The 16,515-nt window shown below is 43.8% G+C and overlaps 1 protein-coding gene across 10 annotated transcripts in view; it reads left to right on the forward strand.

Annotated features, from left to right (window-relative positions):
- Nucleotides 1–16,515, forward strand: part of agrn (agrin) — a 309,753-nt gene that overhangs the window by 258,355 nt on the left and 34,883 nt on the right. For 9 of the 10 annotated variants that reach the window (XM_035947335.2, XM_055013260.1, XM_055013257.1 and 6 more), the window contains 4 exons: nucleotides 57–162; nucleotides 4,476–4,916; nucleotides 8,031–8,156; nucleotides 12,188–12,315. In XM_035947335.2, coding sequence (XP_035803228.2) covers nucleotides 57–162; nucleotides 4,476–4,916; nucleotides 8,031–8,156; nucleotides 12,188–12,315 — 801 coding nt within the window. The remainder of the gene's footprint in view (nucleotides 1–56; nucleotides 163–4,475; nucleotides 4,917–8,030; nucleotides 8,157–12,187; nucleotides 12,316–16,515) is intronic. The other variant, XM_055013259.1, reaches the window with a different exon arrangement.

Below are 16,515 nucleotides of genomic sequence, written 5' to 3' on the forward strand. Positions count from 1 at the left end.
GAGAGTTAACATGTGTTACCATCTGCCACCTCTCCTTCTCTGTCACGGTGGAGCAGGTGTGTGGCTCAGATGGGGTGACCTATGCCGACCAGTGCCAGCTGAGGACCATCGCCTGTAGGCAGGACAAGGACATCACAGTGCAACATTTTGGACAGTGCACAGGTGAGCCCCGTCAAAGCCTCCATGCATCACGTGCCACATAGATGGCTAACTGTTGTCAGTCCCCAATCAAAAGATAATGAGCAGTGCTGTGAGGCTATCCTCCACCTGCTGCTTCTCTTTCTATCCATCTCTCCGTCTCACAAAGTAAAGTCACAGCGTCATGAATTCAAATTTAGCTTGGATCTTGCAAACTGTAAAATGAATTGACTGAATTATGTCACATGCGCGGTTCTTTCAGGAAATGTAACCAAATCTAAGCTTAAAATTAACAGCTCAAAACTGCTTGACTCTAAATTTTATTTAAAAATTGCCAAAATTAAATGTTTGAACCAGATTTTGTTTAAAAAAAAAAAAAAAAAAAAAAAAATAATAATAATAATAATAATAATAATAATAATAATAATAATTTAATTCTGCACTTCTTGGCACAGACTGAACTGAACAGCTGAACTGGGCTGAGCTACAGTCTACAGTGACACAGACCAGAAAGAGTGTTTTTCTTTTATGTGATTTATAGAATTTATACTGTCATACTGCACAGAGGACATTCCTGAGTTCTCTCTCCTTCTTCATGGTTGTGCTGTTTCCATAGAAGTGCAGGACTTTATGTATGTGAATAATGAGCCCACAATGAGTGAAAATGTGACAGGAGCAAAAAAAAAAAAAAAATTCCCAGAAACTGCTTGGGATTCAGAGAGTTAAAAGCCAAAAAAGAAAGCCAAGTTTGGCAAGCTTCCACAAGGTAGCAATGACACTTCCTCTTTGCTTTCTCACCCCTCTGTTGGGATTTGGCTTCATGTTCAAGCCCCCCTGCTGAGGAATGCATCAATCCCTTTGCAGTTCCATGTGGCCAGGATTCTGCTGCAGAAGGATTGCATATGGAGGGTACATGCGTATGGAGGAGAAGGTGCAGCTTTTGCCACATGGTCCAGATGCTGAAGGACATTGTTTGGATTGGTGTAATAGGTGCTGGGACTTATGCCAAGGCCACAGCTTTCATGTACAGTGAAGTTGTCGCGTCGACTGCCAGCTTGCGTCACAACAGGATTCTAGATGAGCTGCCGGCAAGCACAGTGGGGAAGAGGAGTGCCAGCTGTGTAGTTGTGGCCATGAGCCACTGCCAGGTGTCTAACATTTCTGGATAGAAAAATGTTCATTCACCTCATTGCTTAGTGAGCACAGATCAGGTGACCAAACACTGAGATACAAGTCTCTTTCTTTCATCTCTCTGGAGTGGTCTTCATCAGTCCCACATTAGGACTTACCAGTGGGAAGTAAGGATGTTCAAATAGACTGTGTTGATTTGCAGTTGCAGGTACACAAATAAAAAATTAAAATATGCTCAACAAGAGATCGACAAGGCTTTGATAAGTCCCTGAACATCTGGTAATTACAAATTCAGTGCCGTGGGTTAGCAGCGAAAGGAGCCAAACTCCAGTCTGGTTTCACATTCCTCTGTTGCCTGGCAATAGAGATGTGGGTTGTGTGGAGTCCCACACCTAGCATTTCAGCACACAGAAGGCAAGAAGACGCCTCACAGCGGACTGTCTCTATCAAACCCTTAGGGGAGGAACAGACAGGCGAGCGCTCGGGCCCACCGACAGCCACAGAGGATCTTTTAATTTCTTCTCCCGGATGCGGTCGCACCGCGGGTAGCTGCTCTGCCGCTGCTGTCAGCTCGGGGGTTAGATCTCGAGCTCATTTCACGTGTGGCTGGGTGCGAATTAGCATTTGCTCTGCCTCCACCCCTCACCACGCTGCAGCCTCGCCTGCCCTCCCTCCCGCTGTTTACATGCAGTGCTTCCAGGCGCCCGGCCTCAGCGCTGTGGCATGCTAATGCTCACCGAGCTGCTATGTGGTTTGACAAGAGCATTGCCAAGGGCTTATATAAATGAGCGAATATTGATCTTTTTTAACATTGATCTGTTGCAACTTTTTATTATACCACAGAGTGTGACTACTGCTGCACACAGTCTGTCACTAATGGGCAGGCTAAGAAAAAATCACAACCCTGCAGAAAAAGCTCCTCAAATCTTTCTGCTTGTGACAGAGAGCTGTGATGTTGCCCGGCTCCCTCACAAGTCTCAGAGTAGCCACTGACTACAGGGAGGAGCTTTCCTGGCTTCTTTGCTGTGTCTCAGCAAAAGATGAAGCGATACCCGAGAAATCCAGCCAGAAATGCAAGAGCGACTTTACCGAGCACCAGAGGGAGGGCATTTGTACCGATGTGCAAATTCTGGCACTGGGAGAAAATGGCCACCATGTTGGCAATGACCTGCCTCTCCCATATGGTGTTATCACCTGTAGGTTTACAGCAAATTGGCAACGAATGCCAACATATGGCACCAGCAGCCCTCAGCTAGTGTGTTAGTCAGGGTTCTGTTGCCTTCACTGTCTTTCCTCCATGTCCTGAAATTTTCCCTCATTGTTCATTATTCTCACGCTGCCACTTTGTTAACCTGGCTTTTCTCATTGATTTTAGACAGTTCGTCCCTATCATTTCTTCTTCTTCGTGCCTCCGTGGTTCTCTTATCTTCTCCTTCTGGTCTCCTATATCCAGATTCCTCCTCCTCGCTGAGGGCGGCTGCTACTACAGACAATCTTAATAACCACCTTTCAACAATAACTACAGGGCTGAAGCAAGCCAAGATGACAGTGATTTTTTTCGCTCTCTATCCAGCATTACTGTCCATTGCTCTTCTGAGAGGGAAAAAATAAGAATGGCACAGACTGTTAAACCGGATTAAGAGAAGTATCAGCTGGACAGACTGAGCAGCCAGTCCTTCTTTGCTTTTCCTTTCCTTATCCCATGTTACAGAGCTTGCTGTCAAGATATGCACACACACCCAAACATACATTAGGCCCTTTCCAGGGAGCAAACCTCTTGACACTAAGCTTGGCACCTGAGTGACATGTGTAGCCAAGAGGAAAGGCAATGTGCATGCCACCATTCTTGGTGATAGCACCGTTGCTCTATGGACTCCACTCCAAATCTCACTGCATACAACTATCTGTGGAGCGTTGAGCTGACACTCTGTGTGTCTCCCAGACTTTCTGCCGTCTCAGTCGGTATCACATTTCACACCTCGGTGAATAATTGCCGATCAACTAGGTGATTATAGCAGTGTAATTAAGTCCTACACATAATGTTAGCCGAATCCTAATGAGGCACAAATCTGTGGTATAGGTTCTATTTTAATCTTCTGTTCATTTCACCCTGTCACCAATAAATGTCTATACTTATAGGACGTAAAGAAGGAAAAACGACAATGTTGTCATGTCTGCTTGCCTCGACTAAATCTGGAGTGCTCTCTTGCGTAGCGTCTCCCTGCCAACTCACTTGTCCCCCTCAGGAGTTTTTGTCCTATTTATCGTTCTTTTATCGCCGACAGTTTGTCCTTTTGCACCACAGCTTTTTCCACTGGTAATGATGGCTTCTTAGCAGAGAAGTTCTTCTCTCTCTCTCATTTGGAGTGATTTTATTTTACCGTGTGTGCGTGTGTTAGTGTGCATCTGTTGACATCAGTGTGTTTGTAGTTGCATTGATGGATGCTCGTGCTCTCTGCAAGCAGCAGTCTGCTGTCTTTGAAGCCAGAGTTAAAGCCAGCTTTTTTTGCCCCATTTCTATCAATCATTCATCACTGGAGCCACTGGCTGTTGGTGATTAAAGCTTTGCTACTGGAGGGCAGCATTTGAATATGGATATATAATTCATAGGCATTGGCACAGCATGCATGCAACACACAAACATGCATATTGTGAGCGCAAATAGATGCCACGTGTACACAAATATGTTACACACAATGTATTGACACCAACTGGAGTGGTTTAACCCGGGAAACAGAACTCATCTGAAGGCAAAACATATAATCAGTGCAAGTCTGAAAGCAGCTGTCATTGACATTCAGCATATTCCATATTCACTCTTAAGACTTGTGAAATAAAAATTGCTGACATCTCATCCATTGCAGGGTTTTTTTCAGGTAACTTTTACAAATGAAAGCATGCATATGTATGTGTGTGTATTCTTTTCAATCTAATTTCTTAATGACATTGTTGAGGGTCAGGGAGATGAGTTTAATGATTCCCACGGCTATAATCATTCAGTTAATGCTGAGGTAAGAAAGTTATTGCCAGCAGTAGGTTGTAATAACCATAAAGTGGCTTCATGATGCTTTATTGGCTAATGATGTTTTCATTTCCTTTGGTGTGATTTTTGAGGTTCTACTGGAGTCAGGTGAAGCAAAATCCAACATTTCCATCTTTGCTCAGTCATTCATCCATTCCTTGCTTCCTCCCCTTCCCTCCACCAGAAACCATCTCCGAGCCGGCAGAACGACCCACCCCCAACCCACCTGCTACCATCCCCAGCTCAACCGTTGCCGCCACCATCACCACCGCCGTCCCCTTTCACACTAAGATGGTGTGGGGTATCCCGCCTCCGAGGACCGCCCCGACAGAGACCGTCGACCAGCCTCTGACCACCACCCCCTTTTCCACCCTCATCCACAACCAAGTAAATTCCCGCCACTCCATTCACACCCAGCCTCAGGCACCACAACCCACCGTTGCTGCCACCACCACCACCCCATCGCCTCGCAGCAGTCCTGTCCCCTCCACTGCCGCATCCTCTTTTGAGGGTTCGGGCAGCGGGGAGCCAAGTGGGGATGACCAGGCTGAAGAAGAGGAGGAGCAGGAAGAAGAGACGGGTAGTGGCGTTCCCCCGGAGGCCAGTGGGGCAGAGGAGCCTGTCGGTAAATCCCTGCTCTTTCACTTCATTATCCATACAGCTTTGAGGGGTGTGTGGGTGGGTCTTTTTGTTCAAGGAGGGGTTGGACAGACTCATGGTCTCTTAGCCTACATCATAACACATTCATGCCATCATCTGTTAATTTGAAATGAAAAATAGGCACAGGCTGTATATTTGTATGGGAATTGCGTTTAAGAAGACAACTGTCAATGTCAGACAGGTAGAGAAGAGAAATCTTTGTAAACAGATGCTGTTAATGTCATTTCAACTTGTATAAGATGTACACCAATCAGGTATAAGTAACTGTTGGTCCCCCTTTTGCTGCCAAAACAGCCCTGACCTGTCGAGTCATAGACTCCACTAGACCCCTGAAGGTGTGCTGTGGTATCTGGCACCAAGGTGTTAGCAGCAGATCCTTTATGTCCTGTACATTGTGAGGTGGGGTCTCTATTGATCGGACTTGTTTGCCCAGCACATCCCATAGATGCTCGATTGGTCTGAGAGCCATCACAAAATATCTGCAGCAATGCTTAGATAGGTGGTACATGTCAAAGTATTATTCACATGGATGGCAGGACCCAAGGTTTCCAGCAGAACATTGCCCAAAACATCACACTGCCTCCGCCGGCTTGCCTTCTTCCCATAGTGCATCCTGGTGCCATGTGTTCCCAGGTAAGCGATGCACCCGACCATCCACATGATGTAAAAGTAAACATGATTGATCAGATCAGGCAATCTTGTCCAATTCTTGGTGCGTTCCCTGACTGGTCTGCGGCTGTGCAGCCGCATATGCAACAAACTGTGATGCTCTGTGTATTCTGACACCATTCTATCAGAACCAGCATTAACTTCTTCACTGATATGAGCAACAGTAGCTTGTCTGTTGGATCTGACCTGATGGGCCAGCCTTCGCTCCCCGTGTGCATCAGTGAGCCTTGGCCGCCCATGACCCTGTCACCGGTTCACCACTGTTCCTTCCTTTGACCACTTTTGATAGATACTGACCCCTGCAGACCAAGAACACCCCACAAGAGCTGCAGTTTTGTTTGTTTCTTGCTTCTATCACATCAACTTTGAGGACAAAGTGTTCACTTGCTGCCTAATATATCTAACCCACTATAACAGGTGCCATGATGAAGAGATGATCAGTGTTGTTCACGTCACGTCAGTGGTGAAAATGTTATGCCTGATCAATGTATATCTCAATTTTAGACAGAAAATAATGTATTTGCGTGATCGGCTGTCGCTACAACACCTATGCCTTTTTCTCCCATTCCACCAGCGCATCTGCTCTCCACACCTAACAAAACAAACCCAAGCTCTGTAAAACACACTCTCGGCAGGCCAGATAGATGAAACTATTGGCCCGCATCTTTGGATCTCTGGAGCCTGACTTGACAGGATGATGTGACTGCGCGGTTGAGGTGCGAGTGTTTGCAGAAGCAGTCTCAAATCTTTCTCGACATGTCCTGCTGACTGTAACAGCTGGCCGCTGTTACAGGGCCGCTGCCATTTTTTTGATCTTGCCTTCCTTCCATCCATCCTTCCATCCATCCATCCATCCATCCATCCACTTTGCCTGACAGCTCGCAGAAACAGGGTAGGATTGATGGAGCAGTGTAGCCCCAATGTGCTCCTCCTCAGCTCTTCCTCTCCGCCCCCACCCCTCCCGCTCCGTCTCCCTAGTTTTAGATTTATTCTCTTGTCAGAGGCTGACCAGAGTGCTCGGGGACGCGAGGAGCATGTAGCCTGCCTGCAAAGGAGACCTGGTGTCTTGAGACTGTGGGTATATGTGTGACTGTGTGAATGAATGTGAACCCAAGCATGCCTGGATGTTTTTTTTGCATTGTGTGTGCGTGTACATCAGTCTGTGATTAGGCTGACAAGGAGATTTTACAGTGCAAATTTCAACATGTCTATTAAAAACTGAACTAATCTATGTTTCTTTATAAGTAGTGGATGTGTGTATGTCAGATGGCCTTGTGAATTTATATGTATGTTAAAGTCTTGTCTGTGTTTCTGTGTGTGTGTGTTTCTTATCTCTTTTTCCTCATGTCACTGAGTTTGTCCAATTCAGAGTGCACATACCACTGTCTGAGTGTATAAATGTGAGTAGGTCACAGATGTATGTTTGCACGTTTTTGTATCTTTGCTATTTTGAAATTTGCACTTATCTGTGTGTGTGTGTGCACGTGTGTGTGCGTGTGTGTATTTATTCGACAGCTCCCACTGGAGTCACATAACGTCCCTCTGCTGTTGTGCACTGCCCTATTTCCCCCGCCAGCACTCTCCTCTTCAGACCAGCATCTGTAAATCTGCAGACCACATGCCAACAGATGCCCCATAAACCCCAGCCTTATCCCCCCATCTCCCCTTCCTCCTCCCTCCCTTCGCATCGTTTGACCGCGAGTCCTTGAGCAGGACATCCCTCGCCTCTGACGTCTTTACGACTTGTTTAGCCGCTAGTTGTTTGCCCCCCTCCCGATTATTTCTAATCTCTGTGCAGCCATAAAGTGCACTGCTTCTACCCAGACTCCCCCTGCACCAGCAGCATCATTAGAGAGAATGGCGGCTGGCTGCTGTAACACATTCTCATCCTTCAGATAGAGAACGCCCAGCCACTTTCATGTCTTTTATGTCCCAAGATAGCCAGATATACAGGGACAGTTACGGCAACGCGACTGTATGTTTTTTCCTCCTGGGAAGCCTTCAAGGTAACTGCCAGCCAATCGGCAGCAACAATCGGCAAGCACTTATCACATCCCCCCATCATTTACAGTGCTCGGTGTGTGACATGACCGGCAACAGTGCCCATTAAGTGTTCTCTGCCTGACAAAATGAGTTTCAGGTGTAAAATCAGTTCCCATGAAAATGCCATATAATCACTCCTGACAGATGCCTCTATTAACGTCCAATCACTGGTCAGCAGACTGAAAACACCCAGACATTTGTAAAAGCAGGAGCAAAAAGGGAACTAGCAAATGAAGTTGTAGGTTTTGACTGTAGAAACACTAAAGGTGTGTTTTAAAAATTGCTCTCTCCTATCTTTCAGAGACAAAGCGGCTTGAATTTCTGAATTTTCTGAAGCTTATTGTGAGCCCCTGTGTATCACCTCCAGGTCCCGTGCTGGCCAGCAGCACTGAACCCACAGCCGCGGTCAGATCGTCCTGTGACAACACGGAGTTCGGCTGCTGTCCCGATGGCAAGACACCGTCCAGCACTCCAGAGGGCACCAACTGTCCCTGTAAGTCAAAATGTCCCTTCCGACAACCCTTTCTCTCTAATTACCTACATATTTCACTGCTCTTCCTCGTCTGCGTCTTTGTCCGCTGTCTGTTGATGCCTGTTCACCGGCTGCTGAAGCTCTGTTCATATTGAGGGTTTCTGTCACTGGTCTTTCAGAAAATTTGAATCAGGTTCCCAGGATTCATCGCTCATTAGTAAGCAGTATTGCTACAGCGAGGGAGTTACAGTTTGAACACTTTTAAAAATTTTAACATCAGATGCATTTTTAGCAGAATGAGCTTTTGGGGGTGACTACACATGATCAATGTGTGTAAAGATAATTAGTCTGTGTAACCTCGTTTGCCAGAAATTTATGCATTTTTCGAGAATCTCACTCTTTCTGACCATTTTTTGATTAAATATATAGGGCTACATCTAACAATTATTCATTTTTGCCATTAATCGGATGATTGTTTGGTCTGCAAAATGTCCGTAATGTCTGTAATGTTTCACTGTTAAGAGCTGACATCAAATGCAACAAATCAATTAGCTGTTTTTATCAGTTAACCCTCTGAACTCTGGAATCATTTTACAGTGTAATGTACAGTCCAGCACCTCTGTGGAAACAGCACAACCAACCACGCAATGACTAGTAGTGAAGGGAACTCAAAACTCACTTCTGTGCAGTATACCGTTAAAATGTACACCATTATGATGCCGGAAATCAGAAGTAATGTAGAAATAAAGTTACATTTATTTTGACGATTTTACTAAATTAAAAAAAATCAAATAAAAACATCCACACGTGCAACATTTTTCCATGTGCCCACATGTGTTACTGATACTGGGAAAATGCTAGCTCTGCAAACTAAAGTCCCTGAATTTTTGTAAGGTGACTGTTGGTCCCTAATGTCTTCACATGAGCAGCTGGGAGCCCAAAATTTTGGGGGGAGGGTTCTTTAGTGTTTTTTTTGGCATATTTTTCAGACCCATCTGTGTTTTTTTCGGGTTCAGAGGGTTAATTCTTTCTAACCTATTTTATTATTTATTCTTTTTATGTTGATGTGCTACGAATGAACACAATGTTCATGTTTAATGTCCGCTTTAGAAGCAGTGGTATTGGGCCATTCGCCTTAAACAGGTGGTGTTTTTTCTGCAGCAATGCTTTCATGAATCACCCACCTCATATATGAATGATCTCACTGGTAGGCGGCAGAATATTTTAAAAAAATACACCAACAGTGAAATGTAAAGTCCGACTCTAGGTAACCATGTTCATGAATGTGACAACGCCTCAGGCGACACTGATATTAGTCATACCCTGCCAGATTCCCAATGAGTTTTATCTTCTTTAGTTTTTCTCAACATTTTTGAATGAAGTTTGCTTTGATGCAGCGTCATATTTTAAGGCCTCTGTGCTTTGCTTTATGAATAACCATCAGTGTCTCTATTCTTGCTCTTGCTGTCCCCTTCAGCCTCTTCCCTTTTCTTTTAATCTCCCATCTATTCTTTTATCCACACACGCACACAGTCTTCTCTTTATCAGACAGTTCCACTGTTTCGCAGCTCCCTCTTGAGCTATATCTCACTCTTTTCTCTCCATCAACCCCAGTCAATCTCAGTCCAGTCTTGCATCAGTTGATTTCTCTCTGGAGTTGAGCGGAGAGAGAGTTGAGAGACTACAAGAGGCTGACTGGCGATGTTGTACCAATCAGTGCCTTCTGCCACACTTGGTTCATAAAGGGCCTCTTTCTCCCTTTTGCTTCTCTGTCTCTCTCTCCCTTTATCCCACAGTTGAAATCTGCTCTCTATTTGTCCTAGCAATAGTAGTCTTCTGACTGATAGTGAAAAGAGCGATTCTCTCGGGCTCCCGTGGGAGCTCTAGGTCATGACTTGAAAGAGCTGAGGCTACAAATTAGTGCATGGAGTTACATTTCTGACGTGCTGAAGGTCCCTTAGCCCTCCACTAAACCAGTAGGGTTTACTGCCACATAATCTGAAGATATGAGGCCACCTTTAGCTTTCCAGCACTCTTCTTACCCTGGGGCTTATAGCCAAACAGAGGTGAAACATGGAATGTTCTGTTGACGTTGAATTTGGGGACATTTGGCGTGAAATCCAGGCGACAATGGAAGCAGGCTTTCACTGTAAGAGAACTGTTCGAAATCTGCTAAAGCCTGTAAATATTTATCTCAGCTAACAATGACAGCACACCGACGATCGATACTTCATTCAGCTCAAGTGTTACCAATAAAAGCCGGCAGCGCGACAGGCTGATCAATTTGCTTTTTTCTCCTGAGAAGGGCTCAGCTGATCTTCCACTCATTAGAAGTGAAATGACACGTGCACACCTCGTGCGTCGGATACCATTTCATTGTACCATCCAGTGTATTGACACTCGCCCGGCTGTCTCACAGCCTAGAGGTCTGATTGTTCATTTTTCCTCTTTTATTGAAGCATCAAATGCTGCAGTTTCATCCACACATTCACACACTCAAGGATATTTCTGAGATTCTCTGAGTATTGTGTTGTAAAGCTTCACAGTGGATGTCAGACCTTAGTCGAGAATGTGTGTGTTTTACCTGTAATTTACCTGTAATAGTATCAACCATAGAGAGAGTTTGGGTTTATTTGCCCAGATACTGTTGATTAAAAAAATCACTACAGGCTGTACATATGTTACTTTTAAACAAGGCAATATCATATTCATACAACATCAAAGATAATAACCAGCAAATGCTCATGTGAATGTTAATGGCCCACTAAGCTCCAGATACTGTAAACTCTTCCATATGCCAGAGGAAGTCTGACAAATCTATTACATTTTACAGTTCACTAGAACTTGATGGTCAAATAGCACCATCCCGCCTTTTATCACTTTCTTTCTCTCTCTCTTTACATCCGTCATGGCAGTGGGCTGGAAAATCACCCTCTCTGATGTTTGTCTTCCTTGCAAATTAAAAGTCAGGTCTCTCTCTCTGTTCCCTCTCTTGCTTGTCTTTGCCCTCTCGCTATTGGCCAGACTTTGCCCATTTGCCTCTATTTTATAGCTGCCGTCACGTCTGAATCGATGTGTGCTGCCCGTGAAAGTACTGTAAAGACAAGGGGGGAACAGAGGGGGGAACAGAGGGAAGGCAAGAGGGGCAGGATGGTGTGTGTCAGTAGTGTCTGCTGTCCTTTTCATGCAATTTTAACCATGCTGTGTCAGTCATAGGTCTGGCGGCATTAAGGAGACAATTACGACTATCTTTCACGATAATCATACAAGTGCTCTTCCCATCCTCCCTTGCGTTGCTCAGGCAGGGGCAGCCATGATTGATTTGGGCAATTTGTTCTGCTGATTACGAGCGGCGTGGAAGCCCGGCATCAGCGCCTCCTCACATGCTCCTTCCTTCTACACCGTACACACACACACACACACACACACACACATAGACATAGTCAAAAATCCCCTCGACTTTCAGCTTTATTTCAAGCCTCTCCTCTCTGGCGGCAGTATGAAGAAACCGTATAGAGAGTTGATAGATGCTGGACAACAGAACCCCCAAGGTCGCACAGGGAGGCTCTGTGTTTGCTGAAGAAGGCACTTTTCAGAGTGCCTGTGGGCTGTTTCCTCTGTAGCGTATGTGTTGTGGGGTTTTTTTGTGTGTGTATTTGTGTGTCAGTCTAACTTGTTGTCTTTTTACCCAGCCCTCCATGCCACGGTCAGCTTTTGGGACGAGTCTCCGTCTGGTAAAACTGGCCCATTTTTCCAAATTCCCTTCAGTCCTTCCCCTTTTTCTGTTCCTTCCTTTCTTCTCTCATATTTCACAGTCCACCATTTCCACCACCACGACTTCCAGACTCCAGCCCCTTTCAAACCCCCATGCAGTCAGCAACACACTCACTAACCTGATCTTGTCAAACACACACGATCCATCACTAACACCAAACTGGCACTATCCCAAAACAAGCGCTGTGTGACGGCAGCGGGAACTGAATGATAGGAGAAAGAAGGGTTGAGCTGTGCTGTTTCACTCTCTCATCTTCTTACCTTTTCTTTCCTTCCAGCCACCATGAAGTTCAGCGGTTTCCTGCATCTGGACCAGGTGGAGGGCCAGGAGATTTTCTACACACCAGAGATGGAGGACCCGAAGTCAGAGCTGTTTGGAGAGACAGCCCGCAGCATAGAAAGCGCTGTAAGTGCTGCCTTTATATAAAAAATATCATTGAATCAGTCAAGGCTGCATGATTCTTCTGGACATTGTGTTTCAGCACTGATTTCTGCTGACAGTCTTTACCTTCTGAACCCAAAAACCCACTGCCAGGTTTGAAGACATGTTATCTTTTAGAAAGTTTCCAAAATTAGACTATTTATCAGTGACAAAAATTAGTGAAACAGCACAAAATCATGATAATCATCAAAATCAATTATTCTACAAAATTTACCAAATGCAAATAATTTGCATTAACCAGATTCTTCAAAAAATAAATAAATAAGTCTGTGCTTATTGGCTGAACTGTGAAGCCATTAGTGGTTTTGCTGCGACCAGTGATCACCCAAGTTCTGAGACTTTGATTGTGGCTCAACGGGGCTCAACTATTGAGCCGATGGAAAGAAATGTGAAAAGGTGAGCACCAAATATTTCTCTTTTGTAGTCACCAGTTTTTCATCTGTAGACAGGTGTTGTAAAAATCAGTAATCAAAGAAGCTTTATTTGATCAGATTTTTAATGGTTTGTAGCATTTTAACTGTCTCATACTGCACAGAAGACATGTTAGAGTTCTCTTTACTTCTAGCCATGGCTGTGCTGTTTCCATAGAGGTGCAGGACTTTTTATTGCAGTATAAAATGAGCCCAGACTAAGTAAAACTGTGACAGTAGCAAAAAATGGCCAGACGCTGCTTAGAGTTCAGACGGAGGAAAGTTTCTAAAACCTGAACTCTTGTATATATTAACAACGCATTTAAATAACTGTGTAATGGATGTAAAGGATGATGCTTGAGGCAAACACAGAATTGTTACACTCTCTTTTAGACATTTTTAGCAGATACAGCTGTCTTAAGAGACCACAGAAACCCTTCACAAATGCCCTGTGCTTGGTGGAGATCAAAACATAGCTAAAAGTAGAGTGAATATTAGAGTTATACTCCTAAAGTGACGTAAAGTGCCATATTCCGTGTATTCAGTTTGTTCTGTCCTCATCTGTCCCAAAAAAGTCAATTAACGCTGCATTACTGCAGCTGGCTCATATGACAGTTGTGACTGTGTCCACTGTACACTTAGATAGTCTCATTCCAAACTCATGTTTTCCCAAGAGGGTTCTTGTCAAGAGTGGAAAAGCTTTTGAAACAACATTCAAAGCATCATGGCACAATAAAAGTCTTCACCAGCAGAGACTAATCAAATTCTTTCAGCTCCTTAAGACAGGTTTCGCTGCACGTTTTCCACACTTGACACCTCCAAAGCTGCTGAGTAATATTGTGCCACGCTGAGCTGAAGTGCTTTCTCTGGTCTGACATCTGATAGAAAAATAACAATGATAAAAAACATATTTGCTGGCTGCGGTCAGGGAGGAACATGCATCATATCAGAGGGAGACAACATAGCCTGGCTAATATTTGATTTTTAATAAAAGGGGAATATTGGCAATCTGTTCCATGAGGTAATGTGTAGAAAGGAATATGCAGAGTGATTGAATACCACTTCTTTTATCCAGGCACATAGATCAAAAGAAAATAAGACTTTTCACACAGTCATGGTCCATCGTTGTTTCATTGCACTGAAATAGTTATTTCACCTTATTTATTCTTTTTAGCAATATTTTTAAGTCAGTATTTACTTTTTCACAAACATTAACTAACCCTGGATCTTAAAACCCACCAGCAAGTTAAGGAAGGCATGTTGTATTTAATCAATGACCACAAGCTTGTAAAACATCAGCTTTTCAACTGAGGTTACAGATGAGTCCTTAAACTACTCATCACTGACATGCTGTTCAACCAGAAAAGTTACATGCCTCATTTTAAGGTACAAAGTATAAACCATTTGTTCTGACCACATTCTGTGAAAAAGAACAAATTCTGCACTGCTTGGTGTAACCTTGAAGCCACTGGTGACTCAGATGCAACCAACAGTCACATGACAAAAATTCGAAGACTTTTTGGCTGAACTGCAGGCTGTGTTTACACAGAACAGATAGGAGACTGGTCCAGCATCAGATTACAAATTAAGTATTTAAATATCTACAGTATATGGAGCCACTACTTTTTCCAGGATTGGCAACACCCATGGAAACACTTAGAAACATGTTTTACATGTTGATTCCAGTTTTTTTTTTTTAATAAAATAAATAATGAAGCGAATAAAATTCTCTGAGATTTATGGCTTTAAACTGTGTCATACTGTACAGAAGACATTCCTGAGTTTTGGCTAGTTCTAGGTACAGTTGTTCTGTTTCTATAGAGGTGCAGGACTTTATAATGCAGTGAAAAAATGAATTCACAGTAAAGAGTAAACATGGAGCAAAGAAACTGCTCAGGGTTCAGAGAGTTAACATTGGAATATGAATTCTGATGATGTCAAGACTAAAAAAAATCCTCATAGATATACTGCCATTTGATTAAGAATTTTCAAATAATTCGGGCTGAGTTTGCACAGAGAGAAAGTGTTTAAGCTTAATAAGACAACCATAAAATAACTAACGGCTCTCTGCGGACTTGTGCAAAGACTAATTTGTCGATTGCTTGCCAAACACTCCACATTCGTAAGCAGCTTCTCATGTGAGATTAATTAAGACTTTTCAGCTATTTGAAAAATCAAGCCCTTCTTCTGGATACGAGGCTCATAAGTTTGGATGGTCATGATGCCAGTTTGCTGTTAGCAAGTCAAAGCCTGGTCAGGCACAGAGCCTGTGCACTAATCACAGCTTGGCTCTTGTGGTTTACCCTGGTCGAGTTTCTCCGCTGTCCGTTTTCTCAGATCTTTGAACAAATGTCTCTGTTGCCAAGCCAGGGCCTCGCTCCTCTGATGAAATGGGAACGTGTGTGTGTGTGTGTGTGTGTGTGTGTGTGTGTGTGTGTGTGTGTGTGTGTGTGTGTGTGTGTGTGTGTGTGTGTGTGTGTGTGTGTGTGTGTGTGTGTGTGTGTGTGTGTTTGCCTACACAGTGCACGTGTACCAGCTGTTGAATCAGTGTCACCAGCTCCCACTGGGACCTAATCTGCTACCTTACAGCGATTTGTGCGTGCATGTGTGCTCGTTAGTACTCTCAGCCTGTGTGTCTCTGAAGCCTGGTGTGCCACTCGACAGCAAACACCCCTTCTTCATCTTCCAGCACACCCTCTGAACACATACATGCAGCCGAAGACACCAAAGCACTTTCACAGATATACAGCAGGAAAACAATCAAGCTACGGGACATTTCTTCGACAACGTGGCAACTTGTTATGATTAGTAGATAAATTAGGACATTCGAAAGAAAGCAGAGCGCCGAAAAATCAGGAGGTTTCTAAGCCAGTGTGTCCGCTGTGATTTTCATCCCTAAGCCAGCTTTGGAGGATTTTATTTTTCTACTTTGCTGTCACACCTCAGCCCACAAATTAGACACATTCAGTTCATGAAGGAAACGGTCCCTAAATTCTGAAGCTTAACAAAGTGTACAGAGTCATTAGTGTCTCTGACCAAATCAGCAGGTTTGTTAGAGTCTGAGAACTCCTCTGTAGACAGAATGTGAAACACAGGCACTAAAGTTACACAACTGTTCAAAAGTTTGGGGTCAATTAGAAATGTTCTTATTTTTGAAAGAAAAACTTTTTTTTCAATCAAGATAAGATTAAATGAATCAGAAATACAGTCTAGACATTGTTAATGTGGTAAATGACTATTCTAGCTGGATATGACTGATTTTTAATGGAATATCTCCATAGAGGTACAGAGGAACATTTCCAGCAACCATCACTCCTGTGTTCTAATGCTACATTGTGTTAGCTAATGGTGTTGAAAGGCTCATTGATGATTAGAAAACCTGTATACAATTATTTTGGCACATGAATAAAAGTGTGAGTTTTCATGGAAAACATGAAATTGTCTGGGTGACCCCAAACTTTTGAACGTTAGTGGATTTCTACACAAATCACAAGGGTTCACTCTGAATATGTCTCTTTTAAAGAAATGTGTTTAAAAATGTCATTTTGTGAACAATGGCGGCTTTAGTGAAATGCCGGAGATACAGATGTAGATTGTGGAGGAGCACTCACTGGAAACAATAGAAGTGGCCACTCAGAGGATGCTGCGCTAAAGTGGGTTATCAAGCCCTGTGGCTCCAGTGATTTTAACCAGCAGCTGAAAAAGGACAATGTTGAGGATTTTCCTGTTGTCGCTTGTTGCTGATTGTGTGAAT

The sequence above is a fragment of the Amphiprion ocellaris genome, chromosome 8 (genome assembly GCF_022539595.1).
Source record: "Amphiprion ocellaris isolate individual 3 ecotype Okinawa chromosome 8, ASM2253959v1, whole genome shotgun sequence".
NCBI lineage: Eukaryota > Metazoa > Chordata > Actinopteri > Pomacentridae > Amphiprion > Amphiprion ocellaris.